Source organism: Neoarius graeffei, chromosome 1 (assembly GCF_027579695.1).
Source record: "Neoarius graeffei isolate fNeoGra1 chromosome 1, fNeoGra1.pri, whole genome shotgun sequence".
In the NCBI taxonomy this organism is placed as follows: Eukaryota; Metazoa; Chordata; class Actinopteri; order Siluriformes; family Ariidae; genus Neoarius; species Neoarius graeffei.
The window spans coordinates 2,506,745-2,534,615 of record NC_083569.1 but is presented as its reverse complement, the minus strand read 5'-3'; the positions used below and the strand labels follow the sequence as shown (position 1 = coordinate 2,534,615).

At 44.9% G+C, this 27,871-nt stretch overlaps 3 protein-coding genes across 3 annotated transcripts in view; 1 reads left to right on the top strand and 2 right to left on the bottom strand.

Moving 5' to 3' along the window:
• Positions 1-523: 523 nt before the first annotated feature.
• Positions 524-3,165, bottom strand: fam78ba (family with sequence similarity 78 member Ba). Its single transcript, XM_060927923.1, has 2 exons — positions 2,516-3,165; positions 524-1,181 (listed from the first exon to the last, which is right to left on the bottom strand). The coding sequence occupies exons 1-2, from the start codon at positions 2,848-2,850 to the stop codon at positions 659-661; spliced, it is 858 nt and encodes a 285-aa protein (XP_060783906.1). The 5' UTR covers positions 2,851-3,165; the 3' UTR covers positions 524-658.
• A 990-nt stretch (positions 3,166-4,155) lies between these two features.
• cmpk (cytidylate kinase) overlaps positions 4,156-27,871 on the top strand; it is a 29,657-nt gene continuing 5,941 nt past the window's right edge. Inside the window, exons 1-4 of the mRNA XM_060927936.1 lie at positions 4,156-4,366; positions 6,687-6,833; positions 23,358-23,510; positions 23,646-23,722. Coding sequence (XP_060783919.1) covers positions 4,235-4,366; positions 6,687-6,833; positions 23,358-23,510; positions 23,646-23,722 — 509 coding nt within the window. The 5' untranslated portion in view covers positions 4,156-4,234. The remainder of the gene's footprint in view (positions 4,367-6,686; positions 6,834-23,357; positions 23,511-23,645; positions 23,723-27,871) is intronic.
• On the bottom strand, positions 20,157-21,342 carry LOC132886406 (uncharacterized). Its single transcript, XM_060921004.1, has one exon. The coding sequence runs from the start codon at positions 21,265-21,267 to the stop codon at positions 20,353-20,355; it is 915 nt and encodes a 304-aa protein (XP_060776987.1). The 5' UTR covers positions 21,268-21,342; the 3' UTR covers positions 20,157-20,352.

Genomic DNA, 27,871 nt, shown 5'->3' with positions numbered 1-27,871 from the left:
TGCGTGCGCGTTGGGGGGGATTAACAATACTTGGTTATGTTTGGGTGCAGAAGGTTTACGTGATGGAAAATTTAACGCTGTAAGGACCTGAAGAGTGTTTGGCGTGAGAGGACAGAGGACAGATGGGGGACGGGAAGGAGGACAGATGGAGTGTGTTCGAATATGGAAAACTGCCTACAGTGCAGCACCTGAGCGAGCAGGAGTGAAGGGAGACTCTTTGTGGATCGGGCAGGAGGACCGAAACGCACTCCTACCATGTTTGTGTGTGAGTGGGACATCGCTAATCATGCTACACCTCTCTTGTGCTAAGTGTCTCTGCTAGCACCCTCTAAAGCGGCGTGAAGGATCTGAAGCTTGTTTTCCGAATATGACTCCTCGACGTTGGTGTCGTTCAGTGCCCCGTTTCATGTCACATGACTCACTCGTGCACGATGCAGTCCGTATCAGTCGCGATCCCGTCCTGAGGAGCTTCTTCCAACAGTCTGACGTAACTGACAGACTCGGGATTCATCTCTCCGATCAGTCCATCGCTTGAAGAACCCATGTCTTCGTTTCTTGTGATCCACTGCTCGTGCACAGACGTATTTTTCCTGTGACGTCGTGCTCCTGCCTGTGGATGCGTTTTTGCCACGTTGCACAGTGATTTTGACTAGCCGTTCTATTTGGAAGGGATGACGACCAGCGGCGGCCCCCTCCTCGGCCTCCACATTAACACCTGCGCGTCGTTGGCGTTGGGGCGCGCCAGTGCGTTTGGCGGAATGGGCTCGTTATTGGTGAGGATGAGCGGCTGTTCCTGGTGCGTCTGGCTGACCAAAGTGGCGCGGGAGCCCAGCGGCCTCATGAGATCGACGGCGATGTCGACCCGCATGCGCCACCGGACCGTCTGTAGCAGGATCTTCTCACGCGTCACAGTGTTCATTGCCACCAACCACGTGATGAAGCTCTGGTCACGAGTGACACGAGTGAGTGCTGGGACGCCGCTCTCGCCCACGGGCACCGCCCACGTCACGCTCGGGTAGAAGTTGTCGTTCATGCTGACAGTGAGGCGTGAGGGCTTGGACGTCGGACCCGTGATGGTCACCGTTTCGGTCGTGTTGCCGTACCACGGGTAGCTGACGCCATCCGAGTCGCTGATGGCCTTCACGCGGCCCTCGCGCAGCTCCGGTAGCTCCCAGCTCGACCTGCGATAGGAGCAAATGTTCAAAGGTTACGAGGATGCAGACACAGAAGGCGAAGGGATGGAGAAATAAAAGGAGGATTGTTTGTTCGTTCGTATATTTTTATTGGAGAAAGTAAATAAAAGACAGTTTCAGGGCAACTTTTTAAAAATCAGCTTCTACGAATGTGACAGAGGGACAAAACTGGAGCAGATCAAAGGAGATGAAGCTACATTTGGAAGCCAGATTTCTAAATGTTGCATGTGTGGTGGTTATTTTAAAACTGTTTAAATTCAACACATTATTTTATAGAATCCCGTTTCTAAACTTGGAGTACGTGGTGATGATGTTTTTAGTTTTTGTCCCCTTCCTTTTTACTCTCCTACACATGAGACACTTCCATTACTCACACATCAGCTATCCAAGTGTGCGACGAGACACTGATGCCGCTTTTCCACTACCAACGCGGCTGAGCCGTGCCGTGCTGAGTTGGGCTGAGTCGAGCTGAGTGGGGCTGTTGGAGTTGCATTTCGACTACAACCGCGCTGAACCGTGCTGGCTGGAAGTGGGTGGACACATTGGGTGGAGTTAGCGAAAGTGGGTGGACGTCACGTGATGTCGTTAAGCAGCGCAAACAGTGACATCAGTGATCTTTTAAGCGGTAGTCTCACGACCCGGATAGTAAACAATAAAAATGGAGTCGTTAGTGTTGCTGGTCTTGGTGCTGTGGCTTGTTGTCACCGACAACGCCAACAGATACTGGCAAGAGCGTATAGATGAGGCGAGACACATAAGGCTTCATAATTCTCGTAATTCGTAATTCTCCTTCTTCCGGGTTTACGGTGTTTACAGATCCCAGCGTGCTTGTGGGGCGTGTGTGGACACTCCTCCTCACCAATCAGCGCGCAGGGGAGTGTCTGCTCACGCCCCTAGCCTCACTCAGCTCGGTTTGGCTCGCTTCAGCCCCACTCCAAAACGGTGCGAGTTTTGGGGGCTAAGCAGGGCTGAAGCGAGCTGAGTCGTGCTGTTTTTGGATAGTCGAAACGCGAGCCATGTCGGGCTGAAGTGAGCTGAAAAAGGGTAGTGGAAAAGGGCCATGAGACTCCTACAATACCGCACTGCACCACAGCACCCCCTGGTGAGCACACGCTGAACTACAACAGCGGAATGTTTCATCACAGTGTTACAGTTACAAACTCTTAATAAACACCCTGTTCTTAGTGTTTGTTTGGTTTTTTCGGTGCGGAGTAGTGTTTGGAAACACCAATTAGTATTTCGGTGCATGTCAAAATGGTACGTTAAATTATTACTATTGTGGAGTGATGCTGTTTCGGGTCACTGCGGTTATGGTTACTCACGCGCCGGCGTCTCCGTACGTGTTGTAGAACTCCATCTGCGTACAGGCCTGAATCCAGCCCACCGTCCACGTCTCGTTCCTAGGCACAGGTGGCATGACGACCCCAGCCGAGGCGCGGAAGTAGGGTGTCCGGTAGCGCAGCACGATGGGCGAGTTCTCCTCCACCACGGTGGGACTCCGGTCGATCGAAGCCGACACCTCGTACACCACAATGTTCTCGCGCCGCACGCGCGGCTTACACACCACGCTCTGGAGGCAGCCCATAGCCCCACCTACACAGAGCGTGAGTGCGAGGAGCAACGGCAGGAACAAGACAGCTTGGAACCGTACACTCATATGTTCAAGTCCTTTAGCAACTTAATAGTACGGTAATGCGGCCTGGAAAACGCTTAACGCATTGCTAATCATGTGTCCTGTAGCGTACAGCCACACACACACAGTGACCTGTTGTCAGGCTACAAAATGAGCTTTGCCGCTACGCTCCTATTTCTGAGGTAATTTTTATGCGGTGTGATTAAAATTACACAGGTTTGTTTAATAATAATATCAGTTTCTTCATGATGTATTACACGTATAGCCATTTCTTCCTGACACACAGAAAGAACGTTTAAAAATAGCTAGCCTGGTGCAGCTAAGCTAAGATAAGCTAGCTCACTGCTAGCTAGCTTTCCCTGAAGTTGCGGAATTCGATCACCGAGCCAGTCCGAATTACTAAAAAGAAAAAATACTGAGAGTTCAAAGACGGTTAAGAGGAAAATTATTTAATCGTTGATTAGTTTATAGAAATACGGCATGGATCGCGAGTTCACTGGGTCGCTAGCAGAGATAATTGACGCTGTTTCTATGGTAACCAAAGAGCAGAATCGATAAGGAAGTGATAATGAGAGAAATGACTTAATTAACACTTAGACTTTGCAGTAATAATAATAATAATAATAATAATAATGATGATGATGATGGTGGTAAAAATGATAGAGAGAGAATTTGCTTAAATTCTATTCATCCGTCCTGTGAGACAGGTCGCGAGCGCCACCCACCGCGGGTTACCAAGCAACCAGAGTGGAGGACAGGGCTGTCTGTCTGTCGCGCGCGTTTGATCCACTGTGGAGGGAAGAAGCGACAGAAATGAAGGGAATAAGGAAGATGGAGGGAGAGAGAGAGAGAGAGAGAGAGAGAAGCGGGTGAAATGCAGCTCCCCTCCTCGCGCGCAGCAGTGCCGCACTGCCCTTGGCGTTTGTCCCCGTGTGCGCGCGCGCGCCGCGGTCGGGATGCTGAGCGTTTCCGGTCCCCCGCCGTGCCGGTGTGTGCGGCCCCCGGGGCCCCGCCGTCATGTCAGTGCGGAGGTGCTGAGGGCCCGAGGGGTCCTGATGAGGCCAGGCGCGCGCGCTGAGTGAGGGCGGCAGGAGCGCGCGCGGTAGTAATCCTCCTGCACGCGGAGGTGAAGCAGCGCATCGCCGCGCGCGGGTCGGAACACACAGCGGCCGCTGTTCACGCGCTCAGTGCTGATGCTTATTCAGGGCGCGCGCACGGACTCGCAGCAGCAGCAAGCGTGCGCGTTCACGGCGCAGGGCGTGGTTTGTGCCAACACCAGGTCACGCCCAGATGTCGCTGATTGGCCGCGCTGGCGTCACAGCGGAAGAGGAAGCAGCCTCGAGCGCCACTTCCTACTCACCGGCCAACTCATTGATCCGCGACCTTCCGAGCGCGCGGCGGTGTGTGTATGATCGCCGGAGCGCTCCGCAGCCTCTGTAAGGAAGTGCCGAGGATTGTCCCCGCCATGAACCCGCAGGTTGTGTTCGTCCTGGGCGGACCCGGAGCCGGAAAAGGAACACAGTGCGCGAAAATAGTCGAGGTATGTAGCGGAGACACGGGCTCGCGCGCGCCACACATTACCGCTCTCGTGCAGAAATAATCTACAACCGGAAACGGTGATATACAAGAACTGCAGGACTGGATACAACACACACACACAGAGACACACACACAGAGACACACACACAGAGACACACACAGGCAGAGAGACAAAGAGACACAGAGACACACACACACAGAGACACACACACACAGAGACACAGACACACACAGAGAGACACAGACACACACACACAGAGAGAGACACACACAGAGACACACACACAGAGAGACACACACACAGAGAGACACACACACAGAGAGACACAGACACACACACACACACAGAGACACACACACACAGACACACACACACAGACACACACACACAGAGAGACACACACACAGAGAGACACACACACAGACAGACACACACACAGAGAGACACAGAGACACACACACACACAGAGACACAGACACACACACACAGAGACACACACACACACAGACACAGACACACACAGAGACACACACACACACACACAGAGACACACACACACACACAGAGACACACACAGAGACACACACACACAGACACAGAGACACACACAGAGACACACACAGAGACACACACACAGAGACACAGACACACACACAGAGAGACAGAGAGACACAGAGACACAGACACACACACAGAGAGACACAGACACACACACAGAGAGACACAGACACACACACAGAGAGACACAGAGACACACACACACACACACACACACACACAGAGAGACACACACAGAGAGACACACACACAGAGAGACACAGACACACACAGACAGAGACACAGACACACACAGACAGAGACACAGACACACACAGACAGAGACACAGACACACACACACAGAGACACACACACACAGAGACACAGAGACACACACAGAGACACAGACACACACACAGAGAGACACAGACACACACACAGAGAGACACACACACACAGAGACACACACACACACAGAGACACACACACACAGAGAGACACAGAGACGCACACACAGAGACGCACACACAGAGAGACACACAGACACACACGCACAGAGATACACACAGAGACACACGCACAGAGATACAGACACACGCTCATACAGAGATACACACGCACAGACATACACACAGAGACACACGCACAGAGATACAGACACACGCTCATACAGAGATACACACGCACAGACATACACACAGACACAGATACAGACACGCACAGAGAAACAGAGGCGCACAGAGAAACAGAGGCGCACAGAGAAACAGAGGCGCACAGAGAAACAGAGGCGCACAGAGAAACAGAGGCGCACAGACGCGCACACGCACAGAGAAACAGAGGCGCACAGAGAAACAGACGCGCACAGAGGCGCACAGAGGCGCACAGAGAAACAGAGGCGCACAGACGCGCACAGAGAAACAGAGGCGCACAGAGGCGCACAGAGAAACAGAGGCGCACAGACGCGCACAGAGAAACAGAGGCGCACAGAGGCGCACAGAGACGCACAGAGGCGCACAGAGAAACAGAGGCGCACAGAGAAACAGAGGCGCACAGAGAAACAGAGGCGCGCGCACACAAAGACAGACAGGCACGCACAGAGAGAAACAGACAGGCACGCACACACAAATGTACACCATGTCTGATTTATTCCAGTTTCTAAGATGGGTGGAGTTTTTTAAAGAAGCCTACTCATTTCTCAGGGTGTGTATGTGGCAGGGTGTGTGTGGTGTGGATTTTTTTCCCCTTACCCAGCAAAGTAAACACGTTTTTTTTTTTTTAAATTTCTTTATAAAGATATGTAAAGACCTATTTGTTCAAGGCGGTAGTGTGACAGCAGATCTAAACATAATCCACCTCCACTTGATCCGCTTACTCACAAAACTAATGTCTCGCTCAGTTCAATTAAAAAAAAGACCCTCAGCATGTCCTGTTTCCGGGGAAACCACAAAGCATAAACTCCTCTGTCCTGAAGATATCCGGAGTTCAAGCTTTACCTTTGACTCCTTCCATAAATGTCAATGATTACACACATCGTCGTCTTTTAAAAACGTATATCTCTGTGTATTATCTGCTGTACACATTGCTGTGAATGAGCTGTTGCTATAGAAACGTGACACGTTAGAGCGTTAATATAAGCCTGTGCTACAATCAGAGCTGCTGTGAAAGAAAACGAATCGACACCTCGTGATGAATCGGGATTGGAGGTTGACGTGACTGCGACTGTAACCTGGTTGTATAATCGTTACTCATAGCCTTGTTGCGCCCCCTGTGTGTTTGTTTCAGAACTACAGCTACACCCATCTGTCTGCTGGAGACCTGCTGAGAGAGGAGCGCAGCCGGACGGGCTCGGAGTTCGGACAGCTCATCGACAGCTACATCAAGGAAGGAAAGATCGTCCCTGTGGAGATCACCATCAACTTACTCAAGAAGGTTTGTAGCTGACGCGGTGAGCATTTTGAACGATTCCGGAAAATCAGGTTGATCTGGAAAATATAGAACCGGTACTGTAAGACGGAGGAATGGAAAACCATGCGAAAGCAAAAGAGCAGACGGCACACGGGATGATTTTGTATCTCAGACTCACTTGTGGCCTATTTTTAAACGGTTTGACGGCCAAATTAAAATAAAACGATGAAATTTTTATTTATTTCAATTAAACAGGAAGCGCGGTGAAACAGTTCCAAATTAAAATTCTTCAATTGAAATGAACTGAGCTTGCAATTTTAGTAAGATTTTCTTTTTAAAATAAGTAATTTATGATTAAAATGGTTCTCATGACCGTTTGTTTTCTAAAGAATTGTCGTTATTAGCCACCACGGACATGACCAAGACGGACATGACTACCAGCAGTACTCGAAACACAAAGTGCTATTGTGTTGTAAAGCGTTGGCGTTAAACTTGTGGTGCGACTCGTGTTTATTGTGCACTTTAGTGACGTTACTAAACTCCCTGAATTTCAGGTCCCTTGGTTCCACACCGACTGACGTATGACGCTGGAAGAGTCACTTTTGCATACGGGTTCTTGGTGTGCAAAACAGGGCTTTGAACCAGAAGTTTTTTCCTGTTGGTTCGTTCCAAACAGAAACGGAATTTTAACGTTTCGGTTTTGGGTTCCACCATTAAATAGACGTTCCCGAACCGGTTAGAACAAAAAAATTTCGTTCCCGGAACGGTTAATTACGTTCCCTGTCAGCTGTTTAACAAATGGCTATAAAATGATGTCTCTGTCTCATCCAGCTTAAGCCAAATGTAGGCTAATTCTATTACAACCTTCATTAAATAAGACAAGAAATAATTCAAAACAATTATTATTTCAAATGTTGGCGATTTGGATTCTCAGTACGTCTTCCCATCTACACAAACAGAAAAAGTGCCAAAAATGAAAGAGAATTCGTTTATGCCGCTTTTCCACTACAAACGCGGCTGAGCCGTGCCGTGCCGAGTCGAGCTGAGTCGAGCTGAGCGGGGCTGTTGGAGTTGCATTTCGACTACAACCGCGCTGAACCGTGCTGGCTGGAAGTGGGTGGACACATTGGGTGGAGTTAGCGAAAGTGGGTGGACGTCATGTGATGCCGTTAAGCAGCGCAAACAGTGACATCAGTGACAGTGGCGGAACAAGTCAGAGCCGGGCCGGGGGCGGGGCAAATGACCGGGCCCTTTATTAAAGCTTATCATAACATCATTTTAGGCTACAAAATGTCCGCAACTGCGGTGTTTACCAATTTCAACACTACCGGGTGCAACTATGTTATTTAGTACATCAAGTCCTTCAAACGAACATGTAACTCAGAAACAAAAAACATTAGGATACTGTACATGGCTCATAATAAAACATCAATAGCCTATACTGCGCACATTATTTGAAGGGCATACGAATGAGCGCTCAGAGGTTGCAACGCTGACAGGAAGAGTCAGAAATAAAAGGAGGGCGGTGCAAACCTCACTGAATGCACTGTGTTTACCAATTTCAACACTACGGGGTGCAACTATGTTATTTTGTACATTAAGTCCTTCAAACGAACATGTAACTCAAACAAAAAAACATTAGGATACTGTACATGGCTCATAATAAAACATCAATAGCCTACTGCGCGCATTATTTGAAGGGCATACGACGAGCCTTGCGCTCCGCGAACTCGTGCACGATGCTCTGTATGTCACTGATTCAGTGAGCTTTTCAGCGGTAGTCTCACGACCCGGATAGTAAACAATAAACATGGAGGACATGGAGTCGTTAGTGTTGCTGGTCTCGGTGCTGTGGCTTGTTGTCACCGACAACGCGGACAGATACTGGCAAGAGCGTATAGATGAGACGAGGCGCATAAGGCTTCAGAAATTCTCGTAATTCATAATTATTCTTCTTCCGGGTTTGCGGTGTTTACAGATCCCAGCGCGCTCGCGGGGCGTGTGTGGGCATGTGAGGACACTCCTCCTCACCAATCAGTGCACAGGGGAGTGTCTGCTCACGCCCCCAACCTCAGTCGGCACGGTTTGGCTCACTTCAGCCCCACTCCAAAACGGTGCGAGTTTTAGGGGCTAAGCAGGGCTGAAACGAGCTGAGTCGTGCTGGTTTTTGGTAGTCGAAACGCGAGCCGTGTCGGGCTGAAGTGAGCTGAAGCGAGCTGAAGTGAGCTGAAAAAGGGTAGTGGAAAAGGGCCATTAGTGTGTTACCAAAGGCTAGTCAGGCCCTATGCATTGATAGGCTAACAGAGGTTAACGTCATTTAATGTTCGCGAGCCTCTCATTAACGTGGACAAATATATTGATATCGTGTTTGAAATTGATGTTTTTGAATAACGATAGGCTGCAATATTTACCTCTTATTTAAGATGTGGAGACGTGATAGTCGTCCACCCTCCCGCTCTCTCCATTCAGTCAGCGAACGTCACACAGGAAGTGAACCCCAGCGCGTCATAGAAACTTGCGCAGGAGAAGAATGACTTTTTTATTTGTAGGCTACGGAAACTTTGAGGAACGAAATAAAAACCGGTATTAACCGGTTACCATTATTTTTAATAAGCGTTTCTGTTCCGGAACATAAAAAATAATAAAGTTTCTGGTTTCGTTTCTGTTCCATGTGAAATAGAAAAAGTTCCCGGTTTTCGTTCCTTGAACCGGTTCAAAGCCCTGGTGCAAAATAATCTTTTTTTTTTTTCCCTTTTAATTCAATTTTTTTAAAAAAATGACGTTGATGGACCACTGTGGAGAACGAACCTTTTACTGAATTATCAACGTGCTGAAATATACAGTTAACAGTGATGGATGACTATAATCCGTGTACGACGAGATTGAGTGGAATAACTGTTTTATTCTATCCACATTCACTGGGTTTTGAGAAATGGAGCATTTTTTTTTCCAGATTCGCTAAATAAAAACTTCATACAAAGCGTCCAACAAAATCTGCTTAGAATGTAAACAAACCGGTGAAATAACAGGAGCAATTTGTGAGGAAATGCGATAATAATTCTTGAAAAAAATTAAAATTACCAATACTTTTATTCCATAATTTGTTGCCTTTTTTTTAAATTATATTTTTTTGTGGTTTTGTTTTCGGGTAGTTTTTATTTCGTCCTTGGTTGCGTCAGCAACATGCTCCACCATTTTGTTTTTCTCTCCTGACGGTATATGAGCTGATATCCTAGTAAGGCCAAGTTTACATTAGACCGTATCTGTCTCGTTTTCTTCGTGGATGCACTGTCCGTTTACATTAAAACGCCGGGAAACGGGAATCCGCCAGCGTCCACGTATTCAATCCAGATTGTGTCTGGTCCGGTGCTGTGTAAACATTGAGATACGCGGATACGCTGTGCTGAGCTCTAGCTGGCGTCGTCATTGGACAACATTGTGACATCCACCTTCCTGATTTGCTGGCGTTGGTCATGTGACGTGACTGCTGAAAAACGGCGCGGACTTCTGCCTTGTATCACCTTTCATTAAAGAGTATAAAAGTATGAAAATACTGCAAATACTGATGCAAATACTGCCCATTGTGTAGTTATGATTGTCTTTAGGCTTGCCATCCTTCCACTTGCAAGTGGTAAGTGATATGCGCACAGTGGCTCAGTCCTGAATCACTGCTCGTGCGCTTCACTCGCGCGCTCTGTGAGTTGCGCAGGGCCGGAGTGCGCACCCTCCAGAGGGCTCTCGCTGTTCAGGGCGGAGTGATTTGGAGCGCAGGATGCCTGCGGAGCCGAGCGTATCTGTGTATTGGCGTTGCTGTGTGCACGCTAATCGTTTTAAAAACGTTAATCTGATGATCCGCTGATACGGTCTAATGTAAACCCCACCTAATAGAGTAGCCAATCAGAGCGCACGATTGCTCATATCCAGTGACCGTGGATAGAGCAATGACTATCAATTATGGTGAAATGTGAAGAGTAAATATCTGTTTAATATTTAATAAACTCCGCACTGTTTTAATGATCTTCTTTTGGCCGCTCACGATTAGGGGTCGCCACAGCGGATCTTTCGTCTCCATTGCTCCTTGTCTTCCGCATCCACTTTCATGTCCTGTCTCACCACATCCGTGTATCTCATCGTTTTCGTTTGCCTGGCAGCTCCATCCTCAACATTCTCCTTCCCACATGCTCAGCATGTGCCCATACCATCTCAGGGTGTATTCGGACCAGGATAGTTCGATAGTTCACTTGCTTTGGTCCGAACCAAATGTTTTTTTTATTTTTTCATTTTGGTGCGGTTCGCTTTCACACTGTACATTTTAGTAAGCGGACCAAAATCTGTCAACAAAGCCACGCGCCCTGAGGTCGTTCAGCTATTGGTCAGAGACGACATGTGCACAAAGCGTTAAGTTCAAAAGTAGTCATGGAGGCTTTCCGTGCTGTTATTCTTTTTAATGTCATCAAAGCTATATGTTTTTTACTGTTTTCACAATTGTGCGATTACTATGCTGTTGTTATGAACGACGACAACAAAGGGCAAGGCGGCTACGGAGGATAGCGCTGATGAGCGCACATCATGTTGTGACAGTTCTGGCTCTTCACGCAATAGATGAATTTCTTTTTTGCGTCGCTAGTACCGCCACTTTTTGAAAGAATGTCCCTGATTTTAATGTAGGTCTGACGGAGTTTCTTCACTTTTAGCCGACATTGTTCTGGGGAGCGCGTGAACCCCTTCTCCTTCATTTTCTCACTGAATACAGCAAACACGTCGGCATTTTTGCGTGTTCTCTCCAAAAGCTCTGATATGTGGACATCTGCCCATATATCCACAAGGGTATGCGTTTCTTCCTCGGCCCACGTTTGCCCCCTACTCATTTTTTTTGTACTCGCCTACCACTGGTGACTGAACGACCCTTGACAACCGAAACAGTGTTTGCACTTTGCGGTGGAGTGTCAAGACTCTGTTTCCCATAATGCTCGACAAACGACGGAAGCTCCCGAGGTACAAAAAAGCAAAACTGTCGGATTAGGTCCGGTCTGCTTTCACACCTCCAAAAGATCCGCACCAGGGTTCCTTTGGTCCGGACCGAGTCCGACCTTGCAGCTCGGTCTCGGTCCGCTTGTTTGGTCCGGACCAGAGTTCGGTGGTTTGTATTCAGACCAACCCAAAAGGTCCGGACCAAGGGAAGTTTGGTCGTTTGGTCCGGACCAAACAACGTAGGTGTGAATACGCTCTCTCTTAGCTTCATTCCCATGCTGTCCCTCTGATGTGCTCGTTCCTTATCCTGTCCAACCTCCCATCGCAAACCAACTCCACCACCTCCAACTTTGCCTCCTGTCTCTTCGTTAAGGGTACGGTCTCCAATCCGTACATCTCAGCTGGTCTCACTACTCTCTTATACATCTTACCTTTCACTTCTGCTGGGACTTTCCTATCACAAACGACTCCTGAAATCCTTCTCCACCCTGCCTGCACTCTCTTTCTCACCTCACTATCGCAGCCCCCATTTTCCTGCACAGTTGACCCCACGGACTTGAATTCACCAACTTTCTTTACGTCTACTCCTCGCATCTTCACCACACTCTCATCCCCATTCTCATTGATGCACTGTTTTAATGATGATCATCTAAATTTATGACCTCACGTGACTTTTTGTTTCTCCAGTTTTTATTTAAAATTAGGTGGAATAAGGAATTTTAAATATGATTTTTCCATTGAGTAAATTCCAACCATCCTGGAGAAGGAGAAAGATTTTCTCTCAGTTTTAAATATATTTTTTTAAATCCAAAAATTTGACATTGAAGGCTACTTTAGGACGGTCACCTCATTTTGGTTCAGTGCCAAACCCAATACGCTCGTCTCCGTGTCTGCAGCCGAGGTCGCGTCCGAGGACGGCGCTGTGCAAACCGACTCGGTGTTCACTCGGGTCAGGTGCAGTAACATGAAAGGTTTCTGTTTCGGAGATTAATTTTCCTCAGATGCAAATATTTACCACAGCATGAGTGATGATTTGTCTCGTTGGAGCCTGTTCTATGTCTCGCCCTCCGTCTGGTGTTTTATTTGTGCACTTTGAGCTTCAGCAGATGTTTATCTCTGAAGCTGCAGGTCAGTGGAGATGATAATGATGATGTAACAGTATATAGTGGCATCAGGGATTTGGACCAATCGTAGAGAACTTCTGCATGAACAACCAATGATGTTGCGCTGTCAAGCGGAAACGCCATAGTAACAAGTAGCTGATTGGATATTGGTCATTATTGTGTGTGTGTGTATATGGTTTTTTTTGTTTTTTCCCCCAAACCAACTTGTTCTAACGCAGTGATTGCTGTACTCGACCTTATTGTACACTTGTACTATAATGACGTGACGTTATATCTAGAGTTGCAAAATTCCGGGAATTTTCAAAGGTGGAAACTTTCCATGGGAATTAACGGGAATTTTCGGGAAAAGACTGGGAATTTTGAAAGTGGACATCAATTAAGTAAGTAGAAAAAAATATTGTAGCATAATCTTGGTTAAAAGAGGCAGATTTATGGGAATAAAGTTGTGCATAGCACGCTGTTACTCACTCACATGGACAAAACATGTTATTTTCTCAGGAGCCATTGAAGCCACACCCCTTACATGCATTTTGCATCCCTCTATCACATGCACAATAACTTCTAGAACTCTGAAGAGCTAGAACTGTTTTAAATACAAACTGCCGAGATCACACATTACAGACAAAGGACTACATGCCATCAAGTAAGTTTTGAGGATGATTTTTTATCTATTGTTATTTAAGTAAAAATGAAAAGGTATAGTAGAATAAATCTAGTGCTAATTTACTTGTAAATTAGAATTGTGCCATTTCATTGAAGTAGTTAGCTTGTGATGCTAGTTACAGCAAATTGTGCTAGCTTAATGGGAAACCAGATAAGCTAAATGAAAGCTTCCTATGAACATTTCATGTAAGAAAACGACTAAATTTAATGCGAGCTTACTGGTAAAAACAAATGTAAATGTAAGATAATTAGAACATTTCATTGAATAAATTCTCATGCTAGCGAGCTACAGCAAAATGTGTTAGTGCTAGTTTAATGGGACATCAGATGTGCTAAAATGTTGTAATCATGTGTTTTAATTGTCTCCATTTTGCAATGTCTGCTGATGACAAAATAATGTTTATTTTTGTTTATGACAATAATAAATAATTAAATAAATAAATAATAAATGGTTATTTTATATATATATATATATATATATATATATATATATATATATATATATATATATATTAGGGCTGTAACGATACACCCAACTCACGATTCGATTCGTATCGCGATTTTTGACCCACGATTCGATACGCCCACGATTTTTTTTTAAAATGTTTTTTTAAAGTAGTAAATTTGACTTATTAACATTTACTTACTTACATTAACTATTTAATAACAAATAATTCAGACCACTGCAGAGAATGAGTAATATGTATGCAAAAATGAACAAATGTATATCCAAAGATTGTTTTATTTCTCAAAATAATACTGTTGAGCCGGAAGCTCTGTTTTTTTTCGGTTCTGAAAAAGTCATTTTTCCAAATCGTGTAAATCCGTGAAGATTTTTTTTTTGGGGGGTGGCTCTGTCACTGTCTCACTCTCATAGGGCCAATGATTTTCTGTGATCGCGGAAAACAGATGGAAATTACGGAATTTTTATGGTGAAACATTGCTCGCGTGTCAAAATGTAACTGCCGCAGAAGGCTTCCGCCCAAGCAGACATGCCTTCAGTGTTGCCAGATATTGATAACGTTTTCCACCCCAAAATATGTTCAAAACCAGCCAAAAAGCACCTAAACCCGCCCAATCTGGCAACACTGCATGCCTTTCCGGTCAAGTGATTGTGATTGGCTTGTGGCACACCTAGCCAGCCAATGAGCTGCTTGTTTACAGATTCGCTCCCTGCGTCGCAACCAGAATGGCGACCGCTTAAAAGAAACGAATGCTCTGCCAGTGGCGAGTGTGGACGTTGCGTGACTCGCAGAAGATTGTCGCAGGTCGGCGAAAAAACGACTTACTAATAGATATAAAAAAATAAAAGTAATTTAAGTAAGTTTAAAATGTAATTTAAATAAAAAGTAAAGTATTCATAAATTGAAGTTTGGAAGCGCCTCTGTTTTTGGGCTGAGGAGAAGTTTGAAAGGGTGTACCGCGATTCTGCCTTCTTGTATTGCGATACGGATTGTGGCTCTGCGTATTTCGATACGCATATCGTTACAGCCCAAAAAAAAAAAAAATATATATATATATATATATATATATATATATATATATATATATATATATATATATATATATATAAAAATAATTACCGTAATTCCAGTGCTTTTTTTTTTTTTTTTTTTTTTTAAATTCCCCAAAATTCCCGTACCAAAGTTTCCATGGAAACTTTCCGGGAATTTTCCGCCCTTTTGCAACCCTAGTTATATCACACGCTGTTGATTAATTGTCTATAACAGCAGCTCTCGCAGTAGTGCAGGTTTATTTCGGATTAATGCGCAGGTTCTAATGTGTTGTCGTTTCTGTAGTAACGATCACGCACAGGGACGTGTACGGCGGACGCGTCACATAAACTAAACGACCTGGTGATATTTCTGCGACTGGTTCGCTCATGAGGCCGATGATCTGTTGCCATGGCACGGCGTCCGTCATCCATCTTTCTTTTGAAAGAAAAGAACTCGTCACTCCGCACAAAACTTGCTCGTTGTTTTGTCAAATTTTTTTTTGCTAGCGAGTTACTAATTAGGCCAAATTAACATTTTCCAGGTGTCTCACGGTTAGAATTGTATCTCCTCTCTGATTTCTCACCCGATTCCAGTTCTGATCAGTGTTTTGGGTCGAGCTTCCTTCGATGAACAAAACTTGGTCTTTTTTTTTTTTTCTTTTCCCCTGTTGTAAACAATTTTCGTTTTTCAGTTAAATCCTGTCTCCTTCCTCCTTCAGTTCTCAATAGATTTCAGTTCTGATTGTTTTATTTGAAAGAACTCGACCTTCTGCACAAAACTTGGTCATTCGTATCGTCAGCTTTTTGCGAACAAATTAACCCGTTTTCTTCTGATTAGACTTGTATCTCCTCTCTCATTCATCATACGAATTCAGTTCTGGTCGACGTTTTGGGTCTCAGTGAAGAAAATTTAGAGGCTGTCCACACGGCAACGGATTCAGCTGAATCTTATAAAATTGTTTATCGTTTCGGCCTGGCGTCCACACGGCACCGGCGTTTTGGGTGCCCCAAAATGATATTTTTTGAGAACGGGTTCCAGAGTGGAAAAATCTGGCAACGGCGCCGTTGCGAAGTCAAATCAAATCAAATCAAGTTTATTTGTACAGCGCTTTTAACAATAAACATTGTCGCAAAGCAGCTTTACAGAATTTGAACGACTTAAAACATGAGCTAATTTTATCCCTAATCTATCCCCAATGAGCAAGCCTGTGGCGACGGTGGCAAGGAAAAACTCCCTCAGACGACATGAGGAAGAAACCTCGAGAGGAACCAGACTCAAAAGGGAACCCATCCTCATTTGGGCAACAACAGACAGCCTGACTATAATATTAACAGTTTTAACAGGTATAACCCTCAACTGTCCTCATGGGGCCGTCCTTCACAGGAGTGGGGCGATAAAACTCCGACCAGACACAGGGCACCAGGATGGATCAAGCAGGTCCGAGGGGCAGAAGAGGCCAGCATCTCAATCCCAGGATCAACATGTAACTCAGAGGGACAGGGGGGGGGGGGAGAGAGAGAGAAAGAAAACATGTTGTTAGGTATGCCCTAAAAATGACAAGTATTAAATCTGTGTGGTAGGCTCGCAGAGACGAGAGTCTTTACATCAGGCATGACACACAATGGCATGTTAATATGGTAAAAAAAAATATATCATGACCTGCTCTGGCTGGATGCTTGATTGGGTGATGGGAGCACACTCCTCACCAATGATGAGATGCAGATGGGACCCTTAGGGCTGGCCAAGACAATTCAGTTACATTTCACCGGGTCTGGGACATGCGACAGAATGTCTGACGGCCGATTCCCTGCAGGCTACGATAGCCAGTCGAGGTCCACACCGTCTCCACCAAAAGATTTCCTGTTGACTCCATGTAACTCAGAGGGACAGATTTGGAGTGGGGGGGGAGAGAAAGAAAACACAGGTGGTTAGGTATGCCCGATGTCACCTGAATAAGTAGGAACAGTATACATATTGCACCGAGTACAAGCAGGGACTCCGGCAACTAACTATGACAGCATAACTAAAAGGAGAGAGCCAGAAGGTAACACAGGCATGAGGGAGCCCCGGGACATAAAGCAGCCAGCCACTGCACCGTCAACAAACTCGAGTGAGCAAGCGAGTGGGGACTGACAGCATCCATACATCCCAGTTTACCAAAACACTCTATGTCTGAGGACCCTCCAGATCTACTCCTTTACCTCATAAACATCATTAATAAAAGGCTTGACTAAACAGATATGTTTTCAGCCTAGACTTAAATGCTGAGACTGTGTCTGATTCCCGAACATTACTTGGAAGGCTGTTCCATAACAGTGGGGCTTTGTAAGAAAAGGCTCTGCCCCCTGATGTAGCCTTCACTATACGAGGTACCAGCAGATAGCCTGCACCTTTTGATCTAAGTAGGCGTGGCGGGTCATAGAGGAGCAGAAGTTCACTCAGGTACTGTGGTGCGAGACCATTTAGTGCTTTAAAGGTCAATAGTAGTATTTTATAATCAATACGAAATTTGATTGGGAGCCAATGCAGTGTGGATAAGACAGGCGTGATGTGGTCATATTTTCTTGTTCTAGTAAGGACTCTTGCTGCGGCATTTTGAACTAACTGGAGCTTGTTTATGCACTTATTGGAACATCCAGACAGTAAGGCATTACAATAATCCAACCTGGAGGTAACGAAAGCATGGACTAGTTTTTCTGCATCATGCAATGACATTAAATTTCTTATCTTTGCAATATTTCTGAGATGAAAGAAAGCTATCCGGGTGATGTTATCAATGTGAGTTTCGAATGAAAGACTGGGGTCAATAATCACTCCGAGGTCTTTTACTGCTGCACGTGAAGAAACAGAAAGGCCATCCAGAGTTACTGTGTAATCAGAAAACTTACTTCTAGCTGTATGTGGTCCTAGCACAAGTACTTCAGTCTTGTCAGAGTTAAGCAGAAGGAAATTTATAAGCATCCAGTGTCTAATGTCCTTCACACATTCCTCAATTCTATTAAGCTGGTGTCTCTCATCAGGTTTTGCAGAGACATACAACTGTGTGTCATCAGCATAACAGTGGAAACTAATACAATGTTTACGAATAATATCGCCCAGAGGTAACATATATAGAGAAAAAAGCAGTGGACCCAAGACAGAACCTTGTGGAACACCAAACTTTACCTCGGTACGTCTAGAAATATCACCATTTATATCAACATACTGATAACGATCAGTTAGATAAGACCTGAGCCAGGAGAGGGCCATTCCCTTAACTCCCACAACATTTTCTAGTCTATCCAGAAGAATGGAATGATCAATGGTATCAAATGCTGCACTAAGGTCAAGCAACACAAGTAGCGAGACACAGCCCTGATCAGACGCCAACAGTAGGTCGTTTACTACTTTAACCAGTGCTGTCTCTGTGCTATGATGAGGTCTAAATCCTGACTGATACATTTCATGGATGTTATTCCTATGTAAATATGAGCATAACTGCTGTGCCACAGCTTTTTCAAGGATCTTGGAGATAAAGGGGAGGTTTGATATTGGCCGATAATTGGACAGCTGACAGGGATCAAGGTCAGGTTTTTTAATCAGGGGTTTGATAACTGCTAGTTTAAAGGATTTGGGTACATAGCCAATCATAAGAGAAGAATTTATTATTTTTAGAAGCGGTTCAATTACTCCAGGCATTATCTGTTTGAATAGATGTGTCGGTAAGGGATCTAGTACGCAAGTTGAGGCTTTTGATGTAGAGATTAATGAAAGTAATTCAGTTTCTTTTAGGGGAGTAAAACATTCTAACTGATGATCTGATACAGTTATATTGTTAACTACGAGGTCACTTTCATTGTCTAACCTTAAATTAGTAGTTTGAATTTTTTGTCGGATATTCTCAATTTTGTCATTAAAAAAATTCATGAAGTCGTTGCTACTCCATACTGCAGGTGTGCATGTGTCTATAGTGGACTTATTCCTGGTTAATTTTGCTACAGTATTAAATAGGAATCTAGGATTATTTTTGTTATCTTCTATTAGGGAGGAGAGATATGTTGATCTCGCAGCACTAAGAGCTTTTCTATACTTCAGGAAGCTCTCCTTCCACGCCAATTTGAACACTACCAATTTTGTTTGACGCCATTTACGTTCCAATTTTCGAGTGGTCTGTTTTAAAGTGCGAGTGTCATCATTATACCAGGATGCTAATTTTTTGTCTCTGACCATTTTCCTTTTTAGAGGAGCTACATTATCTAAAGTATGGCGGAATGTTGACTCTAAGCATTCAGTTGCCTGATCGAGTTCTGCAGGGGCTGACAGTGACCCAATCAAAGTTGACAGCTCTGGGAGATCATTTATAAAGCTCTGTGCAGTAGTTGACGTGAAAGTACGTTTAATACAGTAGCGTGGTGAGGTGCATATATTATTACTCAGACATATTTTGAATGAGATGAGACAATGATCTGAGATAACTTCAGACTGTGGAAGTATGACTATATTGTCTACGTTTAATCTGAATGTTAGTATTAGATCAAGGGTGTGACCACCATTATGGGTCGGTCCTATGACATTCTGCTTAATCCCGACTGAATCTAAGATGGACACAAACGCTGTTTTTAAAGGGTCTTCTGGGTTATCAAAGTGAATATTAAAATCTCCGACAACTAAAGCTTTGTCTAAGGAAATAACCAAATCTGAGATAAAATCTGCAAATTCAGAAAGAAACTCAGAATATGGCCCCGGGGGCCTGTAAATAATAAGTAATGGAATTAACTGGGTAGACTTATTTTTCGAGGCTACATACATTATATGAGTATGAAGAACTTCAAATGTATTAAATTTATAACCAGGTTTGTGTGTTACACCTAGATAATCGTTATAAATAACCGCGACGCCTCCTCCTCTGCCAGTTAGACGAGGCTGGTGTATATAACTGTATCCAGGAGGACTCGCTTCATTTAATGCTATATATTCATTTGGCTTAATCCATGTTTCAGTTAAACACAGTACATTAAACTCCTGATCAGTAATGAGTTCATTAACCATTAGCGCTTTAGATGTAAGAGATCTAATATTTAATAGCCCCACCTTTAGATCAAAGGTGCTGGCAGCAGCTGTACAGTCAGTCTGATCTAATTTTATATTGATTAGGTTACTGGAACAAACTCTCTGAAAATTTCTACCTTTTTGTTGAGCTCGGGGAACAGACACAGTCTCGATGTAGTGGGCCCTGAGTGACGACTCTGTGCAGCTAGCAGACAGTCGGTTTAGCCTGTTCGTCTGCTCCCTGGCCTTGGCTCTGGATTGTCAGAAATTAACTAGGCCTGTTCTGAGACTATGACCTATGCTGCAGGAAATGAGAGCAGCACCTTCCCGAGTGGGATGGATACCGTCCCGCCCTAACAGGCCAGCAGTGCCCTCAAAATTAGCCCAATTATCTATAAAGCCCACACTGTTTTCAGAGCACCACCTGGACAGCCAGCAGTTCAGCGACCATAACCTGCTGTAAGCTACATCGCCACGCCGCATTGGGATGGGGCCAGAGCATACTACAGCATCGGACATCGCCTTCGCTAATTTAAACACCTCTACAAAGTTACTCTTAGTAACCTCAGACTGACGAAGGCGTATATCATTAGCTCCTGCATGGATAACTATCTTTGAGAACCTGTGCTTGCCTAGGACCCTAAGATTACCTGCTATGTCCGGCGCCCTGGCTCCCGGTATACACCTGACTAAAGCTGCTGGTGCCCCTAAAGGCTGAGCTAATTTCACGTGCCGTATGATAGAGTCCCCTATAACCAGAGCTCTTTCAGGTTTCTCAGTGGGTGCATCACTAAGGAGAGCAAACCTGTTCGACACGTGACGCGGAGAGGAGTGGTGCTCCCGTGGGCGAGCCTCAGCGGTAGCTTTGGCTCTACGCTTATGCCGCCGAGCCGTCACCCATTCGCCCCGCTGTAAGGGCTCTAATGCCGGAGTTGGGGGATTGCTAACTCCACCTAGGGCGTCCAGACTTTCCCTAACAGAAACTACACTGTTCTCACGCTCACTAACCTGCTCTAAAGCCTGGACACGCGCTTCTAGCACTGAAATCTTCTCCGTCAGAGAGCTAACTAATCTGCACTTATCACAAGTAAAGCTAATAGAGCTATCGCTAGTGACGGAGGAAGAATGACTAAACATCCTGCACTCAGCACACTGAACAGGCTGAAGGTGTGCCATGATGAAAAGATTCACGTACCTTAAATGAAGATCTGTTGATATTAAAGCAGATCAGATGTGGATGGCCTCCGCTTGTGGACTTTACACAGGAGGAGAGAAAAAGAAAGCTAGTCGTCTGGATGAGTAGAACGGATTTGTTTACGATGACGTCACAACCACATGACTAGAACAAGCAGCACTCTTGCTGTTTTGTATGAACCACTGCATTGCGTTCACTTTTGTATACAGCTTTTCTTTTAAATAAACAAGTGACTGAACCATTTCTTGAATTTCTTTTTTTTATTGGATAAGACTGCTTTTCAAAATGTTCATACACGATAAGAAAATTAAGTTATATAAAACTATGCACACTAATAAAACTAATTTGTACACAGAAGGCACGATTTCCTCGCGTAGTCGCAGCCATCATCTTCTTGTTGTTGTGTGCTTGTTCCTGTGAGTGCCTCACGCTGGGTAGAAGAAGGGGTTTATGCGCATGCGTCCTACTTCTTCTATTGTTCTGGTGTCTCCGATGGGACCGTCTTACAGCGCACGTAGAGGTGTGGCATGTGTATTGCATCGTTTTCAGCAAGCGTTGCGTTGCCATATGTACCTGATATTTTACTGATCCGTTGCCCATGTGGACGCGATATTTTTTTTTAATAAAATCTCGTTGTCGTGTGGATGTAGCCAGTGATGGGAATAACGGCGTTAGAAATAAACGGCGTTACTAACGGCATTACTTTTTTTAGTAACGAGTAATCTAACTAATTACTTTTTACATCGTTATAACGCCGTTCCCATTACTTACAATAAAATGCTCTGCGTTACTTTATTAAAGCTGTTTTCATCTGGCACGCTGCTCATTCAGCCTTTCTTTACTCTGCTTTAGTGTGGGGCGGGGAGACGCGAGACAACGGCATAGTCAGCCAATCAGAGTAGCTTTGGACAACATACGTAGGTAGCCTCCGCCTACTGCACTACTGCACACACTTTCAATCAGAAGACCCAGCGATGGTGAGCGGTCAGCCCAGCACTGCGCTTTCACACTGGAAATACAGCCATTACTTTTCATTACTTGAAATAAAAGGCAAAAATGTCTACGTGCAATGCACATTATGTCGAGGAACAAAGCGTTTGTCCTCGTCAGTGGCCAGTAATTAGTAACAATTTTAATAACTACAAAAATATATTAAATTTGATGTCTTATCTCACATTGTCCCACAAAAATATTAATATAGTGTAGATAACGTTACTAACTGGTTCTGTTAAGTGTCCATTTCAGTCATTAAACACATTTAACATTTACTTTTATTATGATTACACTAATTGAATTTTTTTTTTTTGGGGGGGGGACAAAATGTAACGGAATAATTACTTTCCCTGGTAATTAGTTACTTTTATGACAAAGTAACTCCGTTACTAACTCAGTTACTTTTTGGGAAAAGTAACTAGTAACTATAACTAATTACTTTTTGAAAGTAACGTGCCCAACACTGGATGTAGCCTTAGTCCTTTGTTGATGTTCCTGTTGTAAACAGCTTGTCATGGAGGTTGGTCCTCTCTCACATTTCAGTTCTGTTTGACGTTTTGGTCGTCATGGTGGTTTTGATGGCAGGCCAGATGAGCTCCGACGTCCTTGACACTCTGGTTTAATGTTTATGGAAGGAGTTTCTAGTCTCAGCTTCCAGACAAAGGAGTTTCTGCTCTTGGGGTTTCTCTGTAAGATGATGAGCTGGATTATTATTATTATTATTAGTAGTAGTAGTATTCTTATCAACTTCCCCAGAAAAAAAGAAAAAACCTCCTTATATTGCATCATGGAATATAAACCCTATTTAAAAAATTGCACTCAAACTAGAGAACTAATTTCCAAAAAACAAGGGCATATAATGGATCAAAAATATGCCACAATAAACCCCAACCCGCAGTCCGGTGGCGGTGCCAGGTAGTATTAAAACTGTCACATTTAAAAGTCCTTAGAAAGCAATACACAAAGACACACTCTGTCTTCCTTAAACAGCTGGACGTCTTCAAATTGTCTGTCGCGTGATAACTTTATTTATTCATTCATTCATTCATTCCAACCTCTCATTTTCTGTCATCTGTAGGCGATGGAGGAGACCATGAAGAAAGACGAAAACAAGTGCCGCTTCCTTATCGACGGCTTCCCTCGGAACGAGGATAACCTGCAAGGCTGGATGAAGGTCATGGACAACAAAGCCGACGTCAAGTTTGTCCTTTTTTTCGACTGCAGCAACGAAGTGAGTCGTTTTCTGGTCCTCTGGAGGGCTTTTCTGGTTACTGAAAAACAACCCATGGCCAGGACAGTGCGAGGATGTGTCGTATAGCTTGAGGATCTGGAGTCTGATCAGCATTGTTTTGGGGCCTGGTTGCAGGTTTGTGTCAGCAGGTGTCTAGAAAGAGGGAAGAGCAGCGGCAGGACGGATGACAACAAAGAGAGCTTGGAGAAAAGGTAACTTCATCATCATCTTTAAATTTCTACAAAATCCAGGTCTTGATTTATTTATAATGCACAACAACAAACTGATGTTTCACACGCCTGCGTTCCCAAGGGTCCTGTGATAAGGGCCAAGGTCTCCCTCATGTGCCATGTTCCAAATGACCCAAGGTTTCCAGGCACTACATTCCTAAAGGTCCTACTTCCTCCTGGCCCAAGGTTTTCAGGGCATGTGGTACTAAAGCCCAGTGTTCATAATGTCGTATGTTCCCAAAGTCTAAGTCCTATATTATCTACACTCACCGGCCACTTTATTAGGTACACCTGTCCAACTGCTCGTTAACACTTAATTTCTAATCAGCCAATCACATGGCGGCAACTCAGTGCATTTAGGCATGTAGACATGGTCAAGACAATCTCCTGCAGTTCAAACCGAGCATCAGTATGGGGAAGAAAGGTGATTTGAGTGACTTTGAACGTGGCATGGTTGTTGGTGCCAGAAGGGCTGGTCTGAGTATTTCAGAAACTGCTGATCTACTGGGATTTTCACGCACAACCATCTCTAGGGTTTACAGAGAATGGTCCGAAAAAGAAAAAATATCCAGTGAGCGGCAGTTCTGTGGGCGGAAATGCCTTGTTGATGCCAGAGGTCAGAGGAGAATGGCCAGACTGGTTCGAGCTGATAGAAAGGCAACAGTGACTCAAATAACCACCCGTTACAACCAAGGTAGGCAGAAGAGCATCTCTGAACGCACAGTACGTCGAACTTTGAGGCAGATGGGCTACAGCAGCAGAAGACCACGCCGGGTGCCACTCCTTTCAGCTAAGAACAGGAAACTGAGGCTACAATTTGCACAAGCTCATCGAAATTGGGCAATAGAAGATTGGAAAAACGTTGCCTGGTCTGATGAGTCTCGATTTCTGCTGCGACATTCGAATGGTAGGGTCAGAATTTGGCGTCAACAACATGAAAGCATGGATCCATCCTGCCTTGTATCAACGGTTCAGGCTGGTGGTGGTGGTGTAATGGTGTGGGGAATATTTTCTTGGCACTCTTTGGGCCCCTTGGTACCAATTGAGCATCGTTGCAACGCCACAGCCTACCTGAGTATTGTTGCTGACCATGTCCATCCCTTTATGACCACAATGTACCCAACTTCTGATGGCTACTTTCAGCAGGATAATGCGCCATGTCATAAAGCTGGAATCATCTCAGACTGGTTTCTTGAACATGACAATGAGTTCACTGTACTCAAATGGCCTCCACAGTCACCAGATCTCAATCCAATAGAGCATCTTTGGGATGTGGTGGAACGGGAGATTCGCATCATGGATGTGCAGCCGACAAATCTGCGCCAACTGTGTGATGCCATCATGTCAATATGGACCAAACTCTCTGAGGAATGCTTCCAGCACCTTGCTGAATCTATGCCACGAAGAATTGAGGCAGTTCTGAAGGCAAAAGGGGGTCCAACCCGTTACTAGCATGGTGTACCTAATAAAGTGGCCGGTGAGTGTACATTTGTGGTCAGAAGTTTACATACACGGGCATGAACATCATGGCAGCATTGGGCTTTCTGTGATTTTCTTCAAACTGTTGTTTTTCTGAACAGAATGACTGTACAACAGACATCTTTAATAGAAAACATTTACTTGGACGAGTTTTGATTTATATGACTTATCGTACGGTAAATGAAAATGAACTCGGTAATCGTTTTTTACCGCGATTTTGGCATTTACGCTGTTTTCTGTCATCTCACACGGCTCTCTGTCATCCAGCCAGGGGATCCACTGAATGGGGAAAAGACAACTCCATTGTACAGACCATAGGTGTAGAATTGGGTATGGGCGTGTCCCTACCAATATTTCTGATTGAAGAAAAAAAATCCCGCTCCGTGCGCGGTACACAAATGGTTACTGTAGGTTTCCACTGGGCGAAACACCACGCAAAATTCGCTCTGTCGTGAAAACGGCAAGCAGTTTGGCTACCATGTCAATTAGCAAGTGTGGTTGCAGTACAGTGACCAGCTGCTAGCTAGCAAGCTAGCAAACTGTCCTTGAGGAATGTACCGTTAGATTAGCTCGTAAAATGAATCCGTTAACAACAGTTCGTATTCAGTGTGTAAAAACGACAACTTACGAGTATGACTGTTTGTTTTCTAAGTTTGTGTGGCATGTAAATAACGATCCGACTTGATACCGACAACAACTGGCGTTCATTAAGGTCACAAAGACATTAAGTCATATCAGATTGTGCTAATGTTGGCTAATATTGCACCGAGTCTTGCTTGTGAAGTGCCTGCAAACTTTAGCAGCCCGCTAACACTTAATCTGAAGCGCTTCAGTTAAGACCTGCAGAGCCCTGACCGAGTTCGGGTAACATGACACATGTAAACAACAACAACTTGATGGTGATGTGGACATTGTTCGTGGCCCAGACACCTTTTAATCAAATCAAACATTTTCACGTAATAAGCAGAACAGCCTCCGCCTTCTTGATCAGACATTTTTGGTTACTCCCGCCTCTCATTCGAAAACGTCACATACTGAATACACACATACTCTGAGCTGATTGGTTTTCGAGGCGGTTCATTTAAAAGCGGTGGCTAAAAACTTTTCTCTGGAGAACTCGGTCACTCCCTCCTTTCCACTCTGGGCTCAAGAAGACAACAAAAGGGCAATAATATAACAACCACCAATCAGAATTCAGATACAACCACCAATCAGAATTCAGATACATTCTGTTGCCAAGTAAAATTGTAACCTGTCAAAGTTCTCGAGCCCTCGTGCTGTTTTACCGTTAGATCAATCACATATCAGCTTAAACTGGCATTCTAAAACTAGTTAAAGATCCCACAGAAGAGAGCGACTCCCCCTGCCAGCCTCATGGAACGCAGTGTTTAAGGCCCTGTTTACATTATTTCGAATCAGCGGATCATCAGATTAACGTTTTTAAAACGATTCGCGTACACACAGCAACTCCAATACACGGATACGCTAATCACATGACTAATTAGACGGCACGTCACATGATCCCAGTGCATATCGGGCATGCGCAAGTCACTCAGCACTTGCAAGTGGAAGGATGGCAAGCGAACACCTTCTCCAGCAGATAAACACACCTGGCTGTGATGTTCATGTTCTCACTGAGTTTAAGCGCCTGAAGGAGGTAAATAAGTTGAAATGTGTAAATAAACCTCAGTGCGGCTCAGCGCTTCCTCCTGCGCTCCAAATCACTCCGCCCTGAACAGCGAGTGCCCTCTGGAGGGTGCGCACTCCGGCCCTGCGCAGCTCACAGAGCGCGCGAGTGAAGCGCACGAGCAGTGATTCGGGACTGAGCCGCTGTGTGTGTGTGTGTGTGTGTGTGTGATCCCAACGCCAGCGAATCAGGAAGGTGGATGTCACAGTGACGGTGTCCAACGACGACGTCAGCTAGAGCTCAGCACAGCGTATCCTCAATGTTTACACAGCACCGGACCAGACACGAACTGGATTGAATACGTGGGCTCTGGCGGATTCCCGTTTCCCGGCGTTTTAATGTGAACGGACAGTGCATCCGTGAAGAAAACGAGACCGATACGGTCTAATGTAAACTTGGCCTTACTTCCATTTATGAGGGAAATGAACACACACCCTCCCGACAGTTAGTCCGGTAGCTATTCGCTTGTAAAACACGTTTGCAAATTATTAGAATGAGTTAACCACCACGTGCAAGATTTGCAATTAATCAAATGAATTTATTATTATTAATGAATTACTACAGTTCTGAACTTCAAATGTTAAAAGTCTGGCCTTTGGAGAGATGATGGAGACTCTTTTGGTGGAACACAGCGGAGCAAAATATTGTGACCCTCTAATGTTGACCTGAAGTTGGCACCACTGGGGGTTGGCATTGGGTTTTTGTCCCCACCAGTGTTAATACCAAACCTATGCCCTCGCCTACATGTTATCTCGTTCTAATTGTTGTGACTTTTATCCAAATGACAGTTGGCAATACGTTGTTACTTTTTGTTTATCTGGGTACTAATCTTTGAGAAACTGGATTGGCAGAATGTTGCCTGTGAAGAAAGTATCATATTACCCTGTGCCAAGTTAATATTTACTTAAAGCTGCCCTTCCACCAAAAACGTTTAATACTGGCTCTTTTTGAAATGCCAGTTGCAT

Coding starts and splice junctions, on each gene's coding strand:
- fam78ba (XM_060927923.1), bottom strand. CDS start 2,850: ATGAGTGTACGGTTCCAAGCTGTCTTGTTCCTGCCGTTGCTCCTCGCA. Junction 1,182..2,515: donor ACGTACGGAGACGCCGGCGC/GTGAGTAACCAT, acceptor CTCCTATCGCAG/GTCGAGCTGGGAGCTACCGG.
- LOC132886406 (XM_060921004.1), bottom strand. CDS start 21,267: ATGGCACACCTTCAGCCTGTTCAGTGTGCTGAGTGCAGGATGTTTAGT.